We start from the raw sequence: 27,055 nt of genomic DNA on the forward strand, positions 1-27,055 counted from the left end.
CTATGTACTATAAAAAATTTAGTCCCCTACTTGCCCCACATATTACCAATTTATGTAACTCTATAATGTCCGGTACCCCTCTACCCCAAGAATTCTTGCAAGCATCAATTGTGGTTATCCCCAAGCCCCGCAGGGACCCCTTACTCCCCTCTAATTATCGTCCCATTTCTTTAATCAATCTAGACGCTAAAATATTTACTACAATCTTGGCCAGGAGACTCAATAGACTTCTCCCTGACCTAGTGCATAACGATCAAGTAGGATTCATCCCGGGGAGGCAAGCACCTGACAACATCCGCAAGGTTCTCAATATTGTTCAATGGGCACCACAGACGGACACACCGCTAGCGCTCTTAGGGCTGGATATAGAAAAGGCGTTTGATTCTGTCTCTTGGGACTATATGTTTGGAGTCTTGAAGGCTATGAGATTTGCGGGTCCTTTTGTGGAGGCTTTGCGGATGTTGTACTCTTCTCCCCTGGCATACCTTAAACTTCCCTCTACATCCCCATCTCCAATCCCCATACAAAGGGGTACTCGTCAGGGATGTCCATTGTCTCCAGCGTTATTTGCTTTGATCACGGAGCCCCTGGCGAACCTCATACGTCACCACCCGGACATTAAGGGGGCGCGGATTGGGAACTCGGAATACAAAGTTAACTTGTTCGCAGATGACTTATTACTTACTATCACGAATCCCATTATTTCCATCCCCAACCTTTTTCCCCTATTAGACAAATTTGCGACTATCTCAGGCCTGGTGGTTGATAGAACCAAGTCGGAGGTTATGCTATGTAACACTCCCTCAGGTTTTCGGGCACTTCTCTCCTCTAACTTTCCTCTCAAAATTCTTACCTCTCATCTACCATATCTTGGCATCTCTCTCCCTACTTCTCTATCTGCTCTATATAGGCTTAATTACCTACCTTTGTACAGATCGATCAGAGCAGACCTCGCCAGATGGAATCTACCACACATATCGTGGCTGGGCCGCTTACATTCTATAAAAATGGTAGTCCTGCCAAAGCTTCTCTATTTGTTTCGGACTCTCCCGATCCCGATACGTGTGGCTGATCTGAAATTGCTACAGGCTGAGGTCTTCAAATTCCTCTGGAGAGTCCTCCATCCACGCATTTCTAGATCCATTATGTTTTACCACAAACGCCTAGGGGGTCTCTCAGTTCCCAACTTCACCTTATACTACAAGGCAGCACGGCTCTCCCAGCTGTTGCTGTGCAATGCTACCTCCTCCTCCCCTAGGTGGGTACAGTTGGAGAATGCATTACTACATCCATACACTCTCTCATCCCTGATGTGGCAATCGGGTCCGATCATGGCACATGTACCTGTAAAGGCTTCTATTTCTTTATACTCTTTACTATTGTGGAGGGCGGTCAGGTTTAAGCTCTTGCTTCAATCACGAATATCCCCTGTAGTATCCATCCTAGCGAACCCATATTTCCCACCTGGAGTTAATACTCCTGAATTCGCATGGTGGAAAGATAATAATCTTACGCTACTCAACCACTTTTTGGTGGCTAACAAACTCATGTCCTCGGAAATGTTTATATCCCGCTTCCACCCTCCTCCCTCAGGACACTTTAGAATGACGCAAGTTTTCTCCTTTTTACGCCTCATATCTCCCCCTCATATGATACATAACCCCACCTCATATGAATTGACAGCGTTGTATTCACCTATGAGAACAGGCTCACTCTCCCTGATCTACTCTTCCTTAAACCGACCACCACCTGACGGTAAACTGCCTTTCATGACACAGTGGGAGGAGGACATTGGGGAATCACTCACTACTCAAGAGTGGCACTCCTGCTGTGAGACTCTCAGTAGGGGGAGTTGGCAAGTCTCTCTGGTGGAAACCTCACTCAAACTATTGCATAGAACTTACTACGTTCCCACTAGACTGAATGCCATCTACCCGGAAGTCTCCCCATTGTGTTTCAGGGGATGTGGAGAGAGGGGATCCATGTACCATATATGGTGGTCTTGCCCACACGTCGCCCTCATATGGCAACAGGTGGTTGATCTTATTTCAACAATCACGGATAGGGAATGCCCCCTATGTCCCAAGATATGCCTTTTAGGTTCAAAACCGGCTGGCTTTAATAATCCCACCTTTCGCTTGGCACAACTCATACTTCTTGCAGCGCGAATCCATATTGCAGCACAGTGGCGCTCTATGACCCTATCTCTTAATATGATTATCACCAGAATCAATAACATACTCCTCTCGGAAAAATTGAACGCTATCAGAGCTGATACTATGGATAGCTTCCTAAAGGTCTGGGACCCTTGGATCTCCTCTTCTCACGCTCCTGACATTTCTTATTATTTAACGATATAATAGTCAGATGCTTACCTGCTGTTCTACTGTCCATATTGTTTGACTCGTGAAGTGTGAACCCTGACTGGCTTACCTGGATACCCCTTGACGTCTCTGTATTCCCACCCCTATCCTACCCTGCTCCCCTTGTACATTTTCATGTTAGCGAATGTCGGTCTTCTCTCTTCCATTCATACTGCTGGATTGAGGAAAGATCGCATTGACTACATTGTATTACATGATGTGTTATTGTTGTTGGCAATCATAGCCCTTTATACGATTGTTGATATTGTACTGTCTTTTTATCCATTGCTACCAATAAATTTCTCATTTTGACACTAATTATCAATTCACGTCTACAATATGTCTACATTATGTTCCCATCATTTGTTAAACATACTTTATTGGGACTTTAGAAGGTTCCTAAGTTTTGCAGCAATTTTCAAAATTTTCAAGACATTTTCAAAATGTGATTTTTCAAGGGGAGCAGTTCTGAAGTGGATTTAAAGGGTACCGATCATCACAAAAACTTTTGATAGATTATAGATTAATGTATGCAGAATAACTTCACAATTGCATGTTATTAAAAAATATGTTTCTTTCTATTTAATTTTCCACTTTGAAGAAATGACCACTAGGGGTCTCCCTACCAGTCCTGGCAGCAAGCATTTCAGACTCATGCTGGAGTCCTAAACACTACAAGCTGCCAGTCTGCTTTGTTCACAAAGGAGAACACTCAGAGCTGCCAGCCTGCTTTGTTCACAGCCTGTTTGGCTGTGAACAAAGCAGGCTGGCAGCTCTGAGTGTTTAGGACTCCAGCATGAGTCAGAAATGCTTGCTGACAGGACTGATCGGGAAAAATACAATAGAAAGAAGCATATTTTTCATTAACATGCTATTGGAAAGTTATTCAACATTCATTAATCTAAAATATATCAAAAGTTTATTTGATGAGAGGTACCCTTTAAGGGGCCTGTTAAATACTCCCATAAATCATCCCATTATAAAAGCATTACTCCGCAAAGTATTTACTATGACATTTAAAAGGTCTATTATCCCTTGTATTATCAAATGAAAGCAAAGTGGAGGCAGAATTGTAGTAATTTTTTTTTTTTTTTTGCGGATTTTCCATTTTAATGTATTTTTTTCTGTAACACATCAGGCGTTGATAGAGAAATGCAACTCAATATTTATTCCCCTAATTCTGACATACTTAGAAATATCCCATATGTGGCCCTATAGCAGTATATTGTTCACACACAGTCCTCAGACATGAAGGAGCAATGTGAGGATTTAGAGGCCTCTCTTTAGTTAGGGTACATTTTTTGGCAACATATCAAGTTGCAGAGGCTTTGGGGTTACAAAATATTTTTGGTACACAAGTTAACGTTTCCATTGGTACCATTCTGGGGTACATGTGACACTGATCGTTTTGTATTCTACTTTTAATGAGATGGTACGAAGAAAAAAATCCATTCTTTGGTTGCTTTTTATTCATTTTTTTTTATATTGTTTTTCATGCAGGATAAATGACAAGTTAAAGGGGTTTATGTTGTGATTCCACTATAACGCTGTTGATTTCTGCCCTCCAACTACAAGTCCCCAGATTAAAGGGGTACTCCGGCATTTAGACATCTTATCCCTTATCCAAAGGATAGGGGATAAGATGCCTGATCGCGGGGGTTCTGCCGCTGGGGACCCCGTGATCTTGCACGCCGCACCCCGTGTTTGCTCCGGATCTGATTACTGTCGATGTGACGTCACGCTCCGCCCCCTCAATGCAAGCCCCCCTCCCATAGACTTGCATTCAGGGGGGGGGGGTTTGACGTCACACGGGGGCAGAGTCGTGACGTCACAATGCTCCGGCCCCGTGATCGACAGTAATCAGACCCGGAGCAGACACGCTCCGGGGACTGATTCTAATGGGGTGCGGCGTGCAAGATCATGGGGGCCCCCAGGGGCAGGACCCCAGCAATCAGGCATCTTATCCCCAGAACCTCCAGCGCTGCCGGGAGCAGATACAGGTGGGTGCTACATGCTATATTGCAGGGGTCCCCAGTGCCGGGACCCCCACGATCAGACATCTTATCCCCTATCCTTTGGATGTCTTTGATGAATATCACTCAGTGGTATCCATCACATCATCCATTTAACTTATATGGCGGAAACTTTCTGATGCATTTACTAAATGTAGACAAAAAATGAGATGCTGAAACCTAAACGTTGCATGGAATGTGCCTGTGTCTGTGACAAGGCTAGATTTGTTTTCTATCAGTGTTTATATGCTGTGAATTTGATGAAAATCCATTCTCTGATTTCTTTAAAGGAAAGATTTATAATAACAAAGTCAACATCAACTTGTGTGGTCTTGTTTCTGTCTGGGAGAACTTATCATCATTCCAGAGGGAGAGTCTCACTAAACCCGATATGGGGTATCAGAAAGGCTGTGTATGTAAAGTAAGTGTATTCCTATTGTTACATGATACATATGACTTTAGAACACTTTTCTGCAGGTGCCATATATTAGCACCATGGGACCTGGAAAGCCTTTAGGCCATGTTCACACGTCGGAATTTCCGTGCAGTATTTCGCATTGGAATCCGGCACGGAGATTCTGCTGCTCTGTGCACATGGCGGTATTCACATGTCAGATGTTTCCGGCACGAGAATTACATTTTGCGTGTCCGCAGAAAGAATGAACACGTTCATTCTTTGTGCGGTGTCCGCACGGAATGCATAGCCATCTATGAGACACCAAATTTCTGTGCGGTCCTAGCGCCGGCATATTATGCCAGCACCCCACAGTGTCCGGAAAGCCCACACAGAGATTCTCCATGCGGACATTCTGCCGTGTGACCATAGCCATACTGAAGGCAAATTCCCATCTTAAAGGGGTAGTCCAGTGGTGAAAAACGTATCCCCTATCCTAAGCATAGGGGATAAGTTTGAGATCGCGGGGGGTCCGACCGCTGGGGCCCCCTGTGATCTCTCTGTACGGGGGCCAGGCTCTCCGGCCAGATAGCGGGTGTCGACCTCCGCACGAAGCGGCGGCCGACATGCCCCCTCAATACATCTCTATGGCAGAGCCGGAGATTGCCGAAGGCAGCACTTCGGCTCTGCCATAGAGTTGTATTGAGGGGGCGTGTCGGCCGCCGCTTCGTGCGGAGGTCGACACCCGCTATCTGGCCGGAGAGCCTGGCCCCCGTACAGAGAGATCACAGGGGGCCCCAGCGGTCGGACCCCACGCGATCTCAAACTTATCCCCTATCCTTTAAAGGGGTACTCCCCAGCGTCCGGAAGTTATTGTTCCGAACGATGTGTGTGCGGGCTTCAGTGTTCAGGGCCGCCCCTCGTGATGTCCCCTCAGTGGCGCAAATTGCTGATAAAATCTGTTATACTGTATCAGAATAAAAAAAAAAAACATATATATATATATATATATATATATATAAAAATGTCATTTAATTTATGTTAATTTCTATTTTTATATATTCAGATTAAATATTGTGGCATGGACGTCTGCGACAGCCCCACACAAGACCTCGAGTGTACCTGGAAAGACTGGCAGCAGACTCAGACACTAGAACGAGAGCACGCATGCATGAAATCGGGTAAAGTCTGCAGATGGCACCCTATTATAGCTGACAAGTCGATTTTTGCCAGCCATCCTTAGACGATCATAATGGACCCCACCGACTCAGTTGATGTTCTGTAATTACCAGCTGAAGACAATAGATCACAAACAATACAATGAACTGTACAGAACATGTAATGAAATTGTGGCGTTGGTGGTTTAAGGTAGAATATAAAGGAAAAAATAAAAAATAAACAAATGCTTCAATAGTATTTGAGCAACTGTATAAAAAAAATTAATGGGAAGACAGGCAGAAAAATTCCTAATTTTTCTTTTAAGCAACTTTTTGAATCAAAAGTTCTGCATAAGAGCCGTTATGGTGGCCCACAGAGTCCCCTGCGGCCCTGTATTACAAAAGCGTCGGGACTCCACGTGCCGCCATATCGTGCTCTGTCCATTACTGAATGTGGGAGATTTTCTCCTCTAGAAACAATGTAATATATCACTCAACTGAAAATATAGTTCAGTGGTCTACAATAGAGACGAGCGAACTTACAGTAAATTCGATTCGTCACGAACTTCTCGGCTCGGCAGTTGATGACTTATCCTGCATAAATGAGTTCAGCTTTCAGGTGCTCCGGTGGGCTGGAAAAGGTGGATACAGTCCTAGGAGACTCTTTCCTAGGACTGTATCCATCTTTTCCAACCAACCGGAGCACCTGAAAGCTGAACTAATTTAAGCAGGATAAGTCATCAACTGCCGAGCCGATAAGTTCGTGACGAATTGCATTTACTGTAAGTTCGCTCATCTCTAGTCTTCAACCTGCGGACCTCCAGATGTTGCAAAACTACAACTCCCAGCATGCCCGGACAGCCGTTGGCTGTCCGGGCATGCTGGGAGTTGTAGTTTTGCAACATCTGGAGGTCCGCAGGTTGAAGACCACTGGTATAGCTAGATCCCAAGTGCCTGTATGGGTGCCCTTATTTCAACAACACATAACATAGAGCCATACGATGGCCATTTGGCTTGGTAAAATGCCTATTGTTCCCTTGTATATTTATGAATTCTTTGTACTATAATAACTGTAATGAGGCCGACTCACTCCGAAATACTAGATTTATAAGAAACAACGATCGGTAGTGCATTTTTTTTTTTTTTATTGCAAGAGAAAACGTCATTTATAAAGATTCATGTAAGATTCTATTGTATCTATTTCTAAAAGACCACTAGTGCTTCGAAAAGATAGACTATTGTGCCATTATATAGAACAATCCATGTACAATGACTGAAGAGGCGTCTTACAACCACCAAAAAAGGTCAGAATTAGAGATGAGCGAACTTACAGAAAATTCAATTCGTCACGAACTTCTCGGCTCGGCAGTTGATGACTTATCCTGCATAAATTAGTTCAGCTTTCAGGTGCTCCGGTGGGCTGGAAAAGGTGGATACATTCCTAGGAAAGAGTCTCCTAGGACTGTATCCACCTTTTCCAGCCCACCGGAGCACCTGAAAGCTGAACTAATTTACGCAGGAAAAGCCATCAACTGCCGAGCCGAGAAGTTCGTGACGAATCGAATTTACTGTAAGTTCGCTCATCTCTAGTCAGAATATTATATTTTCTGCTTTCAACCAGAAAGATTTTAAACCCCAATAGGACCTATGGATGAAGGATTATATGGAAATTGACATTTAACCAGTAAGACACTCAGCAAGTTACAAGATGTAAAGGTGTTGTCTGGTTTGAAAAAAACAACTTTAAAAACCCTTTGGAGTGGAGTGGAGAGTGTCCTACAGAGAGGACTTTTCACCAGAGGACCCAGCACTGTGGAGTACATGGACAGCTCTTTAGTCTTTAAAGGGGTATTCCAGGAAAAAACTTTTTTTATATATCAACTGTCTCTAGAAAGTTAAACAAATTTGTAAATTACTTCTATTAAAAAATCTTAATCCTTTCAGTACTTATGAGCTTCTGAAGTTAAGGTTGTTTTTTTCTGTCTTAAGTGCTCTCTGATGACACCTGTCTCGGGAACCCGCCCAGTTTAGAAGCAAATCCCCAAAGAAAACCTCTTCTAAACTGGGCAGTTCCTGGGACAGGTGTCATCACAGAGCACTTAGACAGAAAAGAACAACCTTAACTTCAGAAGCTCATAAGTACTGAAAGGATTAAGATTTTTAATAGAAGTAATTTACAAATCTGTTTGACTTTCTGGAGCCAGTTGATATTTAAAAAAAAATTTTTTTCCTGGATAACCCCTTTAACGGGCATTGCTCGACTTCCCCTTTGGTGGCGCTGCAGAGGAATTGAGCACCTGCCAAATTTTGCTGCAGTTAAAGGGGTATTCCAGGAAAAAAAATGTTTTATATCAACTGGCTCCAGAAAGTTAAACATATTTGTATATGACTTATATTAAAAAATCTTAATCCTTCCAATAATTATCAGCTGCTGAAGTTGAGTTGTTGTTTTCTGTCTGGCAACTGTGCTCTCTGCTGACATCTCTGCTTGTCTCAGGAACTGCACAGAAGTAGAAGAGGTTTGCTATTGAGATTTGCTTCTAAACTGGTTCACGAGACAGGTGTGATCAGAGAGCAACTCAACTTCACAGCTCATAAGTACTAAAAGGATTAAGATTTTTTAATAGAAGTCATTTACAAATCTGTTTCACTTTCTGGAGCCAGTTGATATATAATAAAAAGTTTTTTCCCTTTAACAACAGATAACTAGTGGTCCCTGCAGTAGGACATCCTGTCATCAGCTTATTTTCGGAAAGCCCTGTTGAGGGTGCGTTCACACGTGCATATTTTTACTGCAGATCTGCAGCATATTTTTGCTGCAGATGTTGCTGCCCATTGACTTCAATGGGCAGCAAAATCTGCTGAAGCAAATCTGCAGCTGATCTGCAGCAGTAAACACGCACATGTGAACGCACCCTAATAGTGGGCGTCCCCTTTACAGAGATTTTATGATATATTAAGTCAAAGCCTGCCCATGTGACCAGAATAGAAAATCAATTAAAGTTGGTCTTGTAACTCTGCTCGGTCACCTTACTATAGTATTATATATATCTTGGGTATATTGGGGTTGCTATTATTTTGGGTCACTCTGCTCTATAGTGGTTTATGTTTGATTGGGTTGTCTTGGGCCCCTGCAGATCTATATTAGAATACATTGTCTTAGGTCGGTTTACACCCGTCCATATTACCTTATGTACCCTGGGCACTAGAATATCAACACAGCTTTCTATGCTGTGAAGAGGTCAGACTGAAACTTGTATCTTCAGGGTCCCCAAATCTGCAAACATACTAACATAGCAATAGGCCTCAGTGGCCTCAGGGGAGGAGACCGTGCTCGTAGAGGAAACTGCACAACACTAAACACACGTGTAGGATGGCATGTTATATACACGTGTAGGATGGCATGTTACACACACGTGTAGGATGGCATGTTATACACACGTGTAGGATGGCATGTTATATACACGTGTAGGATGGCATGTTATACACACGTGTAGGATGGCAAGTTATATACACGTGTAGGATGGCATGTTATACACACGTGTAGGATGGCATGTTATATACACGTGTAGGATGGCATGTTATATACACGTGTAGGATGGCATGTTACACACACGTGTAGGATGGCATGTTATATACACGTGTAGGATGGCATGTTATATACACGTGTAGGATGGCATGTTATACACACGTGTAGGATGGCATGTTATATACACGTGTAGGATGGCATGTTATACACACGTGTAGGATGGCATGTTATATACACGTGTAGGATGGCATGTTATATACACGTGTAGGATGGCATGTTATACACACGTGTAGGATGGCATGTTATATACACGTGTAGGATGGCATGTTATATACACGTGCAGAATGGCATGTTATACACACGTGTAGGATGGCATGTTATACACACGTGTAGGATGGCATGTTATATACACGTGCAGAATGGCATGTTATACACACGTGTAGGATGGCATGTTATACACACGTGTAGGATGGCATGTTATATACACGTGTAGGATGGCATGTTATATACACGTGCAGAATGGCATGATATACACACGTGTAGGATGGCATGTTATACACACGTGTAGGATGGCATGTTATACACACGTGTAGGATAGCATGTTATACACGTGTAGGATGGCATGTTATATACACGTGTAGGATGGCATGTTATACACACACGTGTAGGATGGCATGTTATATACACGTGTAGGATGGCATGTTATATACACATGTAGGATGGCATGTTATATACACGTGTAGGATGGCATGTTATACACACGTGTAGGATGGCATGTTATACACACGTGCAGAATACATGTTATACACACGTGTAGAAGGGCATGTTATACATACGTGTAGGATGGTATGTTATACACTGTAGAATGGCATGTTATATACACGTGCAGAATGGCATGTTATACACACGTGTAGGATGGCATGTTATACACACGTGTAGGATGGCATGTTATACACACGTGTAGGATGGCATGTTATACACACGTGTAGGATGGCATGTTATATACACATGTAGAATGGCATGTTACATACACGTGTAGGATGGCATGTTATACACACGTGTAGGATGGCATGTTATATACACGTGTAGGATTAGTAACAGTTTTGAAATTGAGAAATGTTTGTTCAAACCAAGAAGAACTGGCCGGATCCCACCCCTGGTAATGGATCTATATATATATATATATTTTTTTTTTTTACAGTACTGATTCCTAATATACAGCCCATTGGGCAAAACAGGGCAGGATAACAGTAGACTATTTTACAGGGCACTCAGCTTTTTATAACAGGAACCAAGTTTTGTGTGCTAATAGGTGCAAAATGGAAAAAAACTGTAACGTTAGGCTGGGACTAGGGCTGGGCGGTATGACCAAATGTGTGTATCGCGGTATTTTTGTAACTTTTGGCGGTTTCACGGTATATAACAGTATCCCCCCCCCCAAAATTAATTATCAGCCAATCGCTGCGCTGTCCCCATCGGGGTAAATACTCATATGTCATCCGCAAGTGCTGCCCTCCTCGTCCTCCTGTTTGTTGCGGCCGCCGGCGCTGACACTCTATACAAGTGGTCTTCAACCTGCTCCGGGCATGCTGGGAGTTGTAGTTTTGCAACATCTGGAGGTCCGCAGGTTGGAGACCACGTATATAGACAGCTGTCTGACGTCGGCCTAACGCTGGGGACGGAAACGTTGGACAGCCGTCAGCCGCGATGTTCTGCCCAGGCCGGTGATAGGCTGAGCCCACTGTCATGTAAGGAGCCGGCTTCTTACATGACAGTGGGCTCAACCTATCACTGGCCGAGGGAGTACATCGCTGCGGCCGGTGATAGGCTGACGGCTGTCTGACGTTCCCGTCCCCAGGAAGCAGAGGAGGCCGGTACCGGACCAACGGGAGGTGAGTTAAAGTTTATTTTGTTTGTTTTTTGCAGCCCGGGCATAGGGATACAGCATGGGGATACCGCACAGTATAGAGTGTCAGCACCGGCAGGCGCAACAAACAGGAGGATAAGGAGGGCAGCGCTTGCGGGTGATATGTGATTATTTACCCCGATGGGGACGGCGCAGTGCTGGGCTGATAATTAATGGGGGGGGGGGGTGGCAGAACAGCACTCGCGGGTCACATATGATTGGAGACAGTGCAGCGCTGGGCTGATAATTCATTCATTCCCGAGGAGGAGGGGCCAAACCAGTATTGCAGAATGGGTTAAAATTCATATCGTGCAGCACAAAAATGTCGGTATTCGGTATGAACCGGTATACCGCCCAGCACTAGCTGGGACACCTTCTTCCATAATAGGAGATAACAATTTCAGGAATCTTCGCTACCACTATAGTTTTTCAGAAGAGGGAAGACCTGCAGAGGCTCCTCCCACCCAGGGGAAGAGATGATGAGACCAATCAGGGCTGGGTCCTCGCTTTCCATAGGCCCCATTGCATTTGCACAGTTGATCTTCATGGTACTGTATGTACCCCAATGGTCAAAAAGCAATTGATCGATATAGTAAGAATCCAATTAACCCAAATTAACCAAAGATGTCTACTACACGAACAAGCTCAGTCTGAGCTTTCTACATTTTCGACCAAACTAGACAGAGGTTCTTGTGATGTGGCCAAGTAGCACGTTCAACCGGTTAGAAGACCGAGGTCTATGTGAGTGAAGAATCCATTTCCAGGAGAGGGATGTCGACTCATAATCTAAGTCAGATTTGTTAAAGTTAAAATAAAATGATATGGATTGTGCAAGGAAATCCGCACCAAAGTACAGTATGTTGTAAGTGAATTGAGTCTTCAAAAATATGTTGGATTTTAGAGCAGATTTTGCCCACTGTATTATATCTATATGAGATGATCATTTATGCTTTGTCCTTTTTTAATAAATGATTAATAAAGAATTTCTGTTCAAAGGAATCGTTTCTGTATGCATCATGAAAACTCTAATTTAGACAGAAATCCGAATTTTAATGTACCCTTTGTCTACCCTTAGATTTTTTCCACTGCATCTTAAAGGGACAAGTTTAAAAACTTTATAGTAGATCCACAAAGTTACTACGTAGAGAGGATGTTTGCCTGCTGCTTATTATTCCCTGGGTTCTTATATTAGGACACGGCTGTGACTACAGTTTATCTCCAATGAGTCTGTGGTAGTCCGACACACACCGTCTATATTACCATTGGTTTAGGCTGCTGCTCTCTCCCGCCTCCCTGGACCACTGTCTTGTCTAATTGGCTACTGTCACAATTTGTCACACCAGGCTCACTAGGAAGTTGGAGCACTAAGAGCTGTTTTCCACTGCAGAAAGTGTAGAATGATTTAAAAGTACAGACTACTTATATGCTCGAGTATAAGCCGACCTGAATATAAGCCGAGGCCCCTAATTTTACCCCAAAAACCCAGGAAAAGTTATTGACTCGACTATAAGCCTAGGGTGAGAAATACATCATCCCCCCATGTCATCATCCAGACCCCCGTCATCATCCCCCCCCTTCATCATCACCCTGTAATCATCCCCCCCGTCATCATCCAGACCCCCGTCATCATCACCTTGTCATCATCCCCCCCCCCCTTCATTATCACCGTCTGTCAATCCCTTCTATCAGTGGTCTTCAACCTGCCGACCTCCAGATGTTTCAAAACTACAACTCCTTCGGCAACAACAACAGCCTTCGGCTGTCCGGGCATGCTGGGAGTTGTAGTTTTGAAACATCTGGAGGTCCGCAGATTGAAGACCACTGCTGGGCCTTAGTCATCATCCAGCCCCCCCCCCCCCCCCTTTTAGTTTTCTACTCACCTCCCCTCGGTGGGAAGGAAGGGTGAGCTGGTCCGGGCCATCTATGCTGCAGGGACTGTCCGGTGGGGAGGGTTAGTCGTTCCGGGCTGTCCATCTTCACTGGGAGGCCCTCTTCTCCGCTCCGGGCCGGCCCCGGACTAGTGACGTTGCCTTGACGACGTCAACGCACAGGGACGTTCATGCGCAGGGACGTCCCTGTACGTCATCGTCAAGGCAACGTCCCTAGTCCGGGGCCGGTGAAGATGGACAGCCAACGACTAACCCTCCCCACCGGACGGTCCCTGCAGCATAGATGGCCCGGACCAGCTCACCCTTCCTTCCCACCGAGGGGAGGTGAGTAGAAAACTAAAGGGGGTCTGGATGATGACCAAGGCCCGGCAGTGGTCTTCAACCTGCAGACCTCCAGATGTTTCAAAACTACAACTCCCAGCATACCCGTACAGCCAATGGCTGTCCGGGCATGCTGGGAGTTGTAGTTTTGAAACATCTGGAGGTCCGCAGGTTGAAGACCCCTGAGAAGGGATTGACAGGCGTAGAGTTCACTCGAGTATAAGCCGAGGGGGGCGTTTTCAGCACACAAAAAATCGTATATACGGTACCTTCCGCGCTTCCTGCCTCTTTCACGAAGCCCGACTCCCAGATGCGCTGTACTTTCGGGATTGTGCTTGCAGCGAACTATTGCTCAATCAGCCAATCAGTGGCCACAGTGGTGTTCTGCCTCAGCCCCTGATTGGTTAAGTGGGTAATGACTTTTAGACCAAAGCAAAAGAACAAAGGTGCGGTAATCAGGCACTGCCCCTGGGGCACATACAACACCTAGCCGAGGCTGGATATAGCACAATCGCAATGAGCATGTATCTCCCAGGCTGATCAAGGGGGTGCCAGCTTAATAATAGTAGACAGTGCAACAAGATAATTGCAATGAAGAAATAGGCGAAAGAAAAGCTGCACCCACCCACGGATAGGTAGCCAAAAGATGGTATTCTTTATTGAGCGTCTTGTAGCATCGACAATAATAGCTGGATATACAGAGAGAAGGAGACCTAGGTCTCGTGGGGCGGTGGCGAACCACTGGATGACGACTAGTTTCACGTCATAATAGACGCTTCATCCGGTCAGCAGTCCCCGCATATCCAGCTATTATTGCCGATGCTACAAGACGCTCAATAAAGAATACCATCTTTTGGCTACTTATCCGTGGGTAATGACTTATGCTGACCACAATGTTAGAAGTGAATCGAAGAATAACTCTCCGTTAAAAAAAGTTGGAACCAGAAGTTGTTTTACCTCTGCCTGAGGACAAATGTAAAAAATTGCTCCTTGTTTTCTGAACTGTAAAAGGCTCAAAAATAACAATTTCACAATTCAAATAAATGGCCATATTTCTACTATTCTAGTGAACGCAATGGTAAGATAGCTGTTAGTTAACACACATCAACTTTATGACAATAATTGCTACAGACATAAAATTCCATGCCAGAGCACAGCCATTTTTTTAAGCCATTAACAAAAAAAACTGAATTTTTTTTAACTGTAGCTTTATTGCTAAAGCGGACAATAGTTTCCCCTAAACAGCCCAATTTTTACAGCTCCAACAGCATACAGACAGCAATGCTTTAAGGGGTATTCTGGGGGAAAACTATTTTGTTCATATCAACTGGCTCCAGAAAGTTAAATCGATTTGTAATTTACTTCTATTAAAAAAATCTTAATCCTTCCAGTACTTATCAGCTGCTGTATACTACAGAAGAAGTTGTGTGGTTCTTTTCTGTCTGACCACAGTGCTCTCTGCTGCCACGTCTGTCTGTGTCAGGAACTGTCCAGAGCAGGAGAGGTTTACTATGGGGATTTGCTCCTACTCTGGACAGATTCTGACATGGACAAAAGGTGTCAGCAGAGAGCACTGTGGTTAGACAGTAAAGTACAACTCAACTTCCTCTAGAGCATACTGCAGCTGATAAGTACTATAACTTTCTGACACCAGTTGATTTAAAAAAAAAAAAAAAATTAAAATTTCCACCAGAGTACCCCTCTAACCTCCCTGACTGCTGATCCGGAAATAAAAGGCGTGCTGGAGGAAAGAGGCAAATTAATACTTTCCCATAAAGGAAAAAAAAAATTCATTTGCGGAGCTGCAGACGACAGTTTTTAGGGGGCTAAAGTGGTAAAATGCAACGTGACTCGTCACAAACAACTACTGAATATACCAAAGCATAATATCGGCGATCACAAGTCCTAGTGGGACCTAAAACCTTTCATGATTTTTATGCAGCCTCAACCACAGGCAGCATGAAACACTTACAGACTCCTTCTGCATAACAATGTATGATTAACTCCAAAACAGTGCAAAACTTCAGAGGATTCATAGTTGTAAAGATGGACCGGAACAGGCCTCCGAGGCCCTGATGGCTTCTTCCCAACCTGCTAACCTCAATTCATAGCTTTACCTATTTGGGTATAATAAGAGCTCTATCAATCAACACTGATGGGGCAGAACAAAGCCACCATGGATCACCCCAGTGACTTAGAGCCCAGTGTCCAGCCATGGTATAAGATAACAATTATCACTGTAATGAGGGATCCTGGCAGTGTTTCATGCTGCCTATAATTCAGGCAGCATGAATCTACAACAGGTTGCCATTAACTGAAAATATTTAAATATACATTAAATATAATATATTTAAATATACATTAAATATACATTTAATTTAATATAATTTTTCTGTTATATTTATATTTTATTTTTCAAAAGGGTTTTAAGAAAATACTGTCACGATGCCGGCTGGCAGGTAGTGGACCCTCTGTGCCAGAGAGGGATTGGCGTGGACCGTGCTAGTGGACCGGTTCTAAGCCACTACTGGTTTTCACCAGAGCCCGCCGCAAAGCGGGATGGTCTTGCTGCGGCGGTAGTGACCAGGTCGTATCCACTAGCAACGGCTCACCTCTCTGGCTGCTGAAGATAGGCGCGGTACAAGGGAGTAGGCAGAAGCAAGGTCGGACGTAGCAGAAGGTCGGGGCAGGCAGCAAGGATCGTAGTCAGGGGCAACGGCAGAAGGTCTGGAAACACTGGCAAGGGACACACAAGGAACGCTTTCACTGGCACTAAGGCAACAAGATCCGGCAAGGGAGTGCAAGGGAAGTGAGGTAATATAGGGAGTGCACAGGTGATAACTCTAATTGGAACCACTGCGCCAATCAGCGGCGCAGTGGCCCTTTAAATCGCAGAGACCCGGCGCGCGCGCGCCCTAGGGAGCGGGGCCGCGCGCGCCGGGACAGAACAGACGGGGAGCGAGTCAGGTAGGAGAGCCGGGGTGCGCATCGCGAGCGGGCGCTACCCGCATCGCGAATCGCATCCCGGCTAGCAGCAGGATCGCAGCGCCCCGGGTCAGAGGACGTGACCGGGGCGCTGCAGCGGAGGAGGTGAAGCGAGCGCTCCGGGGAGGAGCGGGAACCCGGAGCGCTCGGCGTAACAGTACCCCCCCCCTTGGGTCTCCCCCTCTTCTTGGAGCCTGAGAACCTGAGGAGCAGACTTTTGTCAAGGATGTTGTCCTCAGGTTCCCAGGATCTCTCTTCAGGACCACAACCCTCCCAGTCTACTAAAAAAAAATTTTTTCCTCTGACCTTTTTGGCAGCCAAAATCTCCTTGACCGAGAAGACGTCCGAGGAGCCGGAAACAGGAGTGGGAGGAACAGATTTGGGAGAAAAACGGTTGAGGATGAGTGGTTTGAGAAGAGAGACGTGAAAGGCATTAGGGATACGAAGAGAAGGAGGAAGAAGAAGTTTATAAGAGACAGGATTAATTTGACACAGAATTTTGAAAGGACCAAGATAGCGTGGTCCCAACTTGTAGCTAGGGACACGGAAGCGGACATATTTAGCGGAGAGCCATACCTTGTCTCCAGGGGAAAAAACGGGGGGAGCTCTTCTTTTCTTATCCGCGAACCTCTTCATGCGTGAAGAAGCCTGTAAGAGAGAATTTTGGGTCTCTCTCCATATAATGGAAAGGTCACGAGAAATTTCATCCACAGCGGGCAGACCAGAGGGCAAGGGGGTAGGGAGGGGGGGAAGAGGGTGACGGCCGTACACCACGAAAAATGGGGATTTGGAGGAAGATTCAGAGACCCTGAAGTTATACGAGAATTCGGCCCATGGAAGGAGATCTGCCCAGTCATCCTGGCGGGAGGAAACAAAATGTCGCAAATAATCACCCAGGATCTGGTTAATTCTTTCTACTTGTCCATTGGACTGGGGATGATATGCAGAGGAAAAATTTAATTTAATCTTGAGTTGTTTACAGAGAGCTCTCCAGAATTTAGACACGAATTGGACCCCTCTATCCGAGACAATCTGCGTAGGCAACCCGTGAAGACGAAAAATGTGTACAAAAAATTGTTTAGCCAACTGAGGCGCAGAAGGAAGACCAGGAAGAGGAATGAAATGTGCCATTTTGGAGAATCGATCAACGACCACCCAAATAACGGTGTTGCCACGGGAAGGGGGTAAATCAGTAATAAAATCCATACCAATCAGAGACCAAGGCTGTTCGGGGACAGGCAGAGGATGAAGAAAACCAGCGGGCTTCTGGCGAGGAGTCTTATCCCGGGCACAGATAGTGCAGGCTCGCACAAAGTCCCCAACATCCGTCTCCAGAGTTGGCCACCAATAGAAGCGGGAGATGAGTTGCACAGATTTCTTGATGCCCGCATGACCTGCGAGATGGGAGGAGTGACCCCATTTGAGGATTCCGAGGCGTTGGCGTGGAGAAACAAAGGTCTTTCCTGGAGGAGTCTGTCTGATGGAGGCAGGAGAAGTGGAGATCAGGCAGTCAGGTGGAATGATGTGTTGCGGAGGGAGATCAACTTCTGAGGCATCCGAGGAACGAGAGAGAGCATCGGCTCTAATGTTCTTATCGGCAGGACGAAAGTGAATCTCAAAATTAAATCGGGCAAAGAACAGAGACCACCGGGCCTGGCGAGGATTCAGCCGTTGGGCCGACTGGAGGTAGGAGAGGTTCTTGTGGTCGGTGTAGATAATAACAGGAAATCTTGATCCCTCCAGCAGATGCCTCCATTCCTCAAGTGCTAATTTAATGGCTAGAAGTTCTCGATCCCCGATGGAGTAGTTCCTCTCCGCTGGAGAGAAGGTCCTAGAGAAAAAACCACAAGTGACAGCATGCCCGGAAGGATTTTTTTGTAGAAGAACAGCTCCAGCTCCTACTGAGGAGGCATCAACCTCCAATAGGAAGGGTTTGGAAGGGTCAGGTCTGGAGAGCACGGGAGCCGAAGAAAAGGCAGACTTGAGTTGTTTAAAGGAGTCTTCTGCTTGAGGAGGCCAGGACTTGGGATCAGCATTTTTCTTGGTTAAAGCCACGATAGGAGCCACAATGGTAGAAAAATGTGGAATAAATTGCCTGTAATAATTGGCGAACCCCAAAAAGCGTTGGATAGCACGGAGTCCGGAGGGGCGTGGCCAATTTAAGACGGCAGAGAGTTTGTCTGGATCCATCTGTAGTCCCTGGCCAGAGACCAAATATCCTAGAAAAGGAAGAGATTGGCATTCAAACAGACATTTCTCAATTTTGGCATAGAGTTGGTTGTCACGAAGTCTCTGAAGAACCATACGGACATGCCGGCGGTGTTCCTCTAGATTGGCAGAAAAAATTAGGATATCGTCCAGATATACCACAACACAGGAGTATAATAGATCACGAAAAATTTCATTGACAAAGTCTTGGAAGACGGCAGGGGCATTGCACAGTCCAAAGGGCATGACCAGATACTCAAAGTGTCCATCTCTGGTGTTAAATGCCGTTTTCCACTCGTCCCCCTCTCTGATGCGGATGAGGTTATAGGCGCCTCTTAAGTCCAATTTAGTGAAGATGTGGGCACCTTGGAGGCGATCAAAGAGTTCAGAGATGAGGGGTAAGGGGTAGCGGTTCTTAACCGTGATTTTATTAAGACCGCGGTAGTCAATGCAAGGACGTAGGGAGCCATCTTTTTTGGAGACAAAGAAAAATCCGGCTCCGGCAGGAGAGGAGGATTTACGGATAAAGCCCCTTTTTAGATTCTCCTGGATGTATTCGGACATGGCAAGAGTCTCTGGGGCAGAGAGAGGATAAATTCTGCCCCGGGGTGGAGTAGTACCCGGGAGGAGGTCGATAGGGCAATCATAAGGCCTGTGAGGAGGTAGAGTCTCAGCTTGTTTTTTGCAGAAAACATCCGCGAAGTCCATATAGGCCTTGGGGAGACCGGTTACTGGAGGAACCACAGAGTTACGGCAAGGGTTACTGGGAACCGGTTTTAGACAGTTCTTGGAACAAGAGGACCCCCAACTCTTGATCTCCCCAGTGGACCAATCCAGGGTTGGGGAATGAAGTTGAAGCCAGGGAAGTCCAAGGAGAATCTCCGAGGTGCAATTGGGGAGGACCAAAAGTTCAATCCTCTCATGATGAGATCCGATGCTCATAAGAAGGGGCTCCGTGCGGAAACGTATGGTACAGTCCAATCTTTCATTATTTACACAATTGATGTAGAGGGGTCTGGCGAGACTGGTCACTGGGATGTTGAACTTGTTGACGAGAGAGGCCAAAATAAAATTTCCTGCAGAACCAGAGTCCAAGAAGGCCACTGTAGAGAAGGAGAAGGCAGAAGCAGACATCCGCACAGGCACAGTAAGACGTGGAGAAGCAGAGTAGACATCAAGGACTGTCTCACCTTTGTGCGGAGTCAGCGTACGTCTTTCCAGGCGGGGAGGACGGATAGGACAATCCCTCAGGAAGTGTTCGGTACTAGCACAGTACAGGCAGAGGTTCTCCATACGGCGTCGTGTCCTCTCTTGAGGTGTCAGGCGAGACCGGTCGACCTGCATAGCCTCCACGGCGGGAGGCACAGGAACAGATTGCAGGGGACCAGAGGAGAGAGGAGCCGAGGAGACGAAACGCCTCGTGCGAACAGAGTCCATATCTTGGCGGAGTTCCTGACGCCTTTCAGAAAAACGCATGTCAATGCGAGTGGCTAGGTGAATAAGTTCATGTAGATTAGCAGGAATTTCTCGTGCGGCCAGAACATCTTTAATGTTGCTGGATAGGCCTTTTTTGAAGGTCGCGCAGAGGGCCTCATTATTCCAGGACAATTCTGAAGCAAGTGTACGGAATTGTACGGCATACTCGCCAACGGAAGAATTACCCTGGACCAGGTTCAACAGGGCAGTCTCAGCAGAAGAGGCTCGGGCAGGTTCCTCAAAGACACTTCGGATTTCCGAGAAGAAGGAGTGTACTGAGGCAGTGACGGGGTCATTGCGGTCCCAGAGCGGTGTGGCCCATGACAGGGCTTTTCCGGACAGAAGACTGACTACGAAAGCCACCTTAGACCTTTCAGTGGGAAACAGGTCCGACATCATCTCCAGATGCAGGGAACATTGGGAAAGGAAGCCACGGCAAAACTTAGAGTCCCCATCAAACTTATCCGGCAAGGATAAGCGTATCCCAGGAGCGGCCACTCGCTGCGGAGGAGGTGCAGGAGCTGGCGGAGGAGATGACTGCTGAAGCTGTGGTAGCAACTGTTGTAGCATAACGGTCAGTTGAGACAGCTGTTGGCCTTGTTGCGCAATCTGTTGTGACTGCTGGGCGACCACCGTGGTGAGGTCAGCGACAACTGGCAGAGGAACTTCAGCGGGATCCATGGCCGGATCTACTGTCACGATGCCGGCTGGCAGGTAGTGGACCCTCTGTGCCAGAGAGGGATTGGCGTGGACCGTGCTAGTGGACCGGTTCTAAGCCACTACTGGTTTTCACCAGAGCCCGCCGCAAAGCGGGATGGTCTTGCTGCGGCGGTAGTGACCAGGTCGTATCCACTAGCAACGGCTCACCTCTCTGGCTGCTGAAGATAGGCGCGGTACAAGGGAGTAGGCAGAAGCAAGGTCGGACGTAGCAGAAGGTCGGGGCAGGCAGCAAGGATCGTAGTCAGGGGCAACGGCAGAAGGTCTGGAAACACTGGCAAGGGACACACAAGGAACGCTTTCACTGGCACTAAGGCAACAAGATCCGGCAAGGGAGTGCAAGGGAAGTGAGGTAATATAGGGAGTGCACAGGTGATAACTCTAATTGGAACCACTGCGCCAATCAGCGGCGCAGTGGCCCTTTAAATCGCAGAGACCCGGCGCGCGCGCGCCCTAGGGAGCGGGGCCGCGCGCGCCGGGACAGAACAGACGGGGAGCGAGTCAGGTAGGAGAGCCGGGGTGCGCATCGCGAGCGGGCGCTACCCGCATCGCGAATCGCATCCCGGCTAGCAGCAGGATCGCAGCGCCCCGGGTCAGAGGACGTGACCGGGGCGCTGCAGCGGAGGAGGTGAAGCGAGCGCTCCGGGGAGGAGCGGGAACCCGGAGCGCTCGGCGTAACAAATACACATATACAGTGGGGCAAAAATGTATTTAGTCAGCCACCAATTGTGCAAGTTCTCTCACTTAACAAGTAATTTTCATCATAGGTTACCTCAACTATGAGATACATAGTGAGAAAAAAAAATCCATAAAATCACATCAGATTTTTAAAGAATTTATTTGCAAATTATGGTGGAAAATAAATATTTGGTCACCTACAAACAAGATTTCTGGCTCTCACAGACCTGTAACTTCTTCTTTAAGAGTCTCCTCTGTCCTCCACTCGTTACCTGTATTAATGGCGCCTGATTGAACTTGTTATCAGTATGGAAGACACCTGTCCACAACCTCAAACAGTCACACTCCAAACTCCACTATGGCCAAGAGCAAAGAGCTGTCGAAGGACACCAGAAACAAAATTGTAGACCTGCACCAGGCTGGGAAGACTGAATCTGCAATAGGCAAGCAGCTTGGTGTGAAGAAATCAACTGTGGGAGCAATTAATAGAAAATGGAAGACATACGAGACCACTGATAATCTCCCTCAATCTGGGGCTTCACGCAAGATCTCACCCCGTGGTGTCGAAATGATCACATGAACAGTGGGCAAAATACCCAGAACCACAAGGGGGGACAATTAGTAACACACTACACCGCCAGTGATTCAAATCATGCAGTGCCAGACGTGCCCCCCTGCTTAAGCCAGTTCATGTCCAGGTCCATCTGAAGTTTGCTAGAGACCATTTGGATGATCCAGAAGAGTATTGGGAGAATGTCATATGGTCAGATGAAACCAAAGTACAACTTTTTGGTAAAAATTAAACTCGTCGTGTTTGGAGGAGAAAGAATGCTGAGTTGCATCCAAAGAACACCATATCTACTGTGAAGCATGAGGGTGAAAACATCATGCTTTGGGGCTGTTTTTCCGCAAAGGGACCAGGACCAGTTATCCGTGTAAAGGAAAGATTGAATGGGGCCATGTATCCTCAGATTTTGAGTGAAAACCTCCTTCCATCAGCAAGGGCATTGAAGATGAAACGTGGCTGGGTCTTTCAGCATGACAATGATCCCAAACACACCGCCCGGACAACGTAGGAGTGGCTTCGTAAGAAGCATTTCAAGGTCCTGGAGTGGCCTAGCCAGTCTCCAGATCTCAACCCCATAGAAAACCTTTGGAGGGAGTTGAAAGTCCATGTTTCCCAGGGACAGCCCCAAAACATCACTGCCCTAAAGGAGATCTGCATGGAGGAATGGGCCAAAATACCAGCAACAGTGTGTGAAAACCTTTGAAGACTTACAGAAAACATGTGACCTCTGTCATCGCCCTTTTAATTGGGAGAACTTGCACAATTGGTGGCTGACTAAATACTTTTTTGCCCCACTGTATAAAGTATCACCACAATTGTATCTGCGAATAATATCAAAGTGCAAAAATAATAAAGGGGAATCAATAATTTAGCAGTTTGCTAAAAAAAAAAAAAAAAAAATATCATCTGTCTTGTCTTACATTTTATTTAGAAAGTGTTTTTATTGTGCAAAAGTAGTAAAAGATAAAAAAAAAAGATTGCTCCTTGACACCTTAATAAAACGGGGCATACATAGGTTAATATGGTGGATTGTGGCTTCAACTTCCCTTCATGAGCAGATCTTCACATGTTTTTTAAAAAAAATGTAAAAGCTCCTCCCCTAATAAAAAAAAATTATATAACCCCCCCCTTTTCCAAATAAAATAATGTAAACAAAAAACTAAATATATTTGGTATTTCAGCAGGCAGAAATGTCTCAACAATTAAAATATGGTACTAATAAAATCGGTAGGAGATGTAAACATAAAAAAAAAAAAACTCCAGAATTGCTGCTAGAGATGAGCGAACTTACAGTAAATTCGATTCGTCACAAACTTCTCGGCTCGGCAGTTGATGACTTATCCTGCATAAATTTGTTCAGCCTTCAGGTGCTCCGGTGGGCTGTAAAAGGTGGATACAGTCCTAGGAAAGAGTCTCCTAGGACTGTATCCACCTTTTCCAGCCCACGGGAGCACCTGAAAGCTGAACTAATTTATGCAGGAAAATTCATCAACTGCTGAGCCGAGAAGTTCGTGACGAATTGAATTTACTGTAAGTTCGCTCATCTCTAATTGCTGCTTTTTGGTCACTTCATGTATAATATATATAAAAGTGATCAAATTACTGTGCAAAAACAGCTGCTTATATGAAAAAAAAAAGTTATAAGGTTCTGAATGGAGCAATTTTAGGCATACTAATTTCTGTAAAAAACTAAAAAAAAAAATGTTAAATTAGGTATTGTCATAATTGTATTGACCTACAGAATCATAAATGTCATTTTTACTGTAAACACTTCATAGAAACATTTCCGCCACCCTCACAAAAAAAATATATTTTTTTGCTATGTTGCAAATAGTTTTTAATTTTTTTTATTTTGTCACGTAAATAATTTTTTTTTTTTTGCTACAACTTTTGTAATAAATTAATGATGTCATTACAAAGTATAATTGGTCCAGTATAAAACAAACCCTTATATAGCCCTGTAGGTGGGAACATTTAAAGCAGTGGTCTTCAACCTGCGGACCTCCAGATGTTGCAAAACTACAACTTCCAGCATGCCCGGACAGCCGTTGGCTGTCCGGGCATGCTGGGAGTTGTAGTTTTGCAACATCTGGAGGTCCGCAGGTTGGAGACCACTGATTTAAAGAGTTATGGTTATTAAAAAGTCAAAAAAATAAAATGGCAAAATGAAAAATCGCTGCATCCAAACAAATAATATATAAAGATCAGTCTAGTAATGTAGATATAATGGCAAGAACAGGAGAGTTTCCCAACAAGTGTGAATTTCTGTGTAGAAAAGCCACAACATATAGCACCCCCTGCTGGTGACACAACATGGACAAAAAGCAATAAGGGAAGGACACATTGCTGTGAGGCTTACCATCTCCTTGTGGTTTGGGTAGTATGTCTGCTCAATTAGGGGAAACTTTTCTGCTCCCAAAGTTTTATAGGCAGATACGAGTTGGGCAAACTGCAAAATAAGAACCATATTGTGCTTAATATTTTATGAGGAAAACACTAGTTTGGTATTTGCTTTATCAAGAAACTACTCACTGCACAGAACTATATTAAAGCAAAACTGGCAAATGGTTCAGACCAGTCATTAGCCCACATTGCTTAAAGGGGTACTTCGCCCCTAGACATCTTATCCCCTATCCAAAGGGATAAGTTGTCTGATCGTGGGGGTCCAGCCACTGGGAATTTCGCTCCGAACCGGATGACTGGCGATGCAGGGTGGATGCTCATGACGTCACGGCCACACCCTGCTCGTGATGTCAAGGCCACACCCCCCAATGCAAGTCTATGGGAGGGGGCATGTCAGCCGTCATGCTCCCTCCCATAGACTTGCATTGAGGGGGCTTCGCCGGGACGTCACGAGTGAAGCTCGGCCGTGAAGACACAAGCCTCCGGCGCTACACCCAACGCTCTACAGGAATGCCTGGTACAGCAGGGAGATCGCGGGGGTCCCCAGCGGCAGGGCCACTGCGATCAGACTTTGGATCCCCTTTGGACAGTAGATAAGATGTCTACGGGCGGAGTACCCTATTGATCATCAGTTTTGCACAACAGAGCGGGACCCGGCATACCCAGCATCCCTGCCTCTATGCCGGGCCCAACCTCTATAGTGCAAAGTCGGCGATTAACATATTAGCAATGCCGGCTAAAAAAGGGTCTATCTCTAGAACCGGACTACGGATCCGGGTCAGTTTCCCTTTAAATCGTTAGGTCAAGGACAAAAACTAAATAAATATTAATCCCCTTTCTATAAAGAAAAAAGCCTTTAAAGTGGTAGTCCACTGAGAAACATTTTTTTTTAAATCAACTGGTGCCAGAAAGTTAAACAGATTTGTAAATTACTTCTATTTAAAAATCTTAATCCTTCCACTACTTATCAGCTGCTATTTACTCCACAGGAAGTTCTTTTCTTTTTGGATTTCCTTTCTGTCTGACCACAGTGCTCTTTGCTGACACCTCTTTCCATGTAATGAACTGTCCTGAGTAGGATAGGTGTTATGATTCGGCTAGCTGGATGTGGATCCACTGTGTCAGCGAGGGATTGGCGTGGACCGTGTCGGTGGACCGGTTCTAGGGTTGCTACTGGTTTTCACCAGAGCCTGCCGCAAAGCGGGATGGTCTTGCTGCGGCGGTAGCAACCAGGCAACGGCTCAACCTCGCTGACTGCTGAGAAGACGTGGGACAGAAGGACTAGACAGAGGCAAGGTCAGACGTAGCAGAAGGTCGGGGCAGGCGGCAAGGTTCGTAGTCAATGAGGATAGCAGAAGATCTGGAACACAGGCTTTGGACAACACTAAACGCTTTCTCTGGCACAAGGCAACAAGATCCGGCAAGGAAGTGCAGGGCAAGTGAGGTAATATACACAGGGAGCAGGTGGAAGCTAATTAGACTGATTGGGCCAGGCACCAATCACTGGTGCACTGGCCCTTTAAATCTTAGAGCGCTGGCGCACGCGGGCCCTAGAGAGCGGAGCCGCGCGCGCCAGAACATGACAGCTGGGGACCGGGACGGGTAAGTGGCTTGGGATGCGATTCGCAAGCGGGCGCGTCCCGCTATGCGAATCGCATCACCATCGCGAATGTCAGTGCAGCGCTCCCGGTCAGCGGGTCTGACCGGGGCGCTGCAGAAGGGAGAACGCCGCGAGCGCTCCAGGGAGGAGCAGGGACCCGGAGCGCTCGGCATAACAGTACCCCCCCCCCCCCTTAGGTCTCCCCCTCTCTTTGTCTCCTTGTCTTTAACTGAGAAGAGAACATAGGGGGCGTCTCTTGAGTTTCCTTCCGGAACAAAAAACAGTCCTGGGTAGGGGGGGCAGAGGGTGAAGCTTGTCACGGGGCAGAGTGTCACCAGGACGGGGGCTATGAGGAGGCACTGCACAGTCCTGATAGGCCCTGGGGAGACCAGGCACAGGAGGAGACACTGAGGCCCGACAGACGGGACTGGGAGCAGACGTGAGGCATTTCTTGCGGCAAGCAGGACCCCAATTCTTGATCTCCCCGGTGGTCCAGTCAAGGGTGGGAGAATGATGCTGGAGCCATGGCAGACCGAGGAGGACTTCAGAGGTGCAGTTGGACAGGACGAAAAATTCAATTTTCTCGTGATGCAGTCCAATGCTCATAAGCAAGGGCTCTGTGCGGTAACGCACAGTGCAGTCCAACTTAACTCCGTTGACCGAAGAAATGAAGAGCGGCTTGACGAGACGGTTCACCGGGATGCAGAAGCTATTCACCAAAGAGGCCAGAATAAAATTTCCAGAAGAACCAGAGTCCAAGAAGGCCACGGCTAAGAAGGAGGAGTTGGCAGAAGGAGAAATCCGCACGGGCACAGTGAGACGTGGAGAAGCAGACTTCGTACCAAGAGA

At 46.2% G+C, this 27,055-nt stretch overlaps 2 protein-coding genes across 4 annotated transcripts in view; one reads left to right on the plus strand and one right to left on the minus strand.

Moving 5' to 3' along the window:
- The window catches only part of TIMP4 (TIMP metallopeptidase inhibitor 4), a 49,992-nt gene extending 43,474 nt beyond the window's left edge, over positions 1 to 6,518 (plus strand). For 2 of the 3 annotated variants that reach the window (XM_056524264.1, XM_056524263.1), the window contains 2 exons: positions 4,666 to 4,796; positions 5,836 to 6,518. In XM_056524264.1, coding sequence (XP_056380239.1) covers positions 4,666 to 4,796; positions 5,836 to 6,012 — 308 coding nt within the window. In that variant the 3' untranslated portion in view covers positions 6,013 to 6,518. The remainder of the gene's footprint in view (positions 1 to 4,665; positions 4,797 to 5,835) is intronic. The other variant, XM_056524262.1, reaches the window with a different exon arrangement.
- Positions 1 to 27,055, minus strand: part of SYN2 (synapsin II) — a 193,953-nt gene that overhangs the window by 153,658 nt on the left and 13,240 nt on the right. The window contains exon 5 of the mRNA XM_056528113.1: positions 24,563 to 24,652. Coding sequence (XP_056384088.1) covers positions 24,563 to 24,652 — 90 coding nt within the window. The remainder of the gene's footprint in view (positions 1 to 24,562; positions 24,653 to 27,055) is intronic.

This window comes from Hyla sarda, chromosome 6 (genome assembly GCF_029499605.1).
Source record: "Hyla sarda isolate aHylSar1 chromosome 6, aHylSar1.hap1, whole genome shotgun sequence".
Lineage (NCBI taxonomy): Eukaryota > Metazoa > Chordata > Amphibia > Anura > Hylidae > Hyla > Hyla sarda.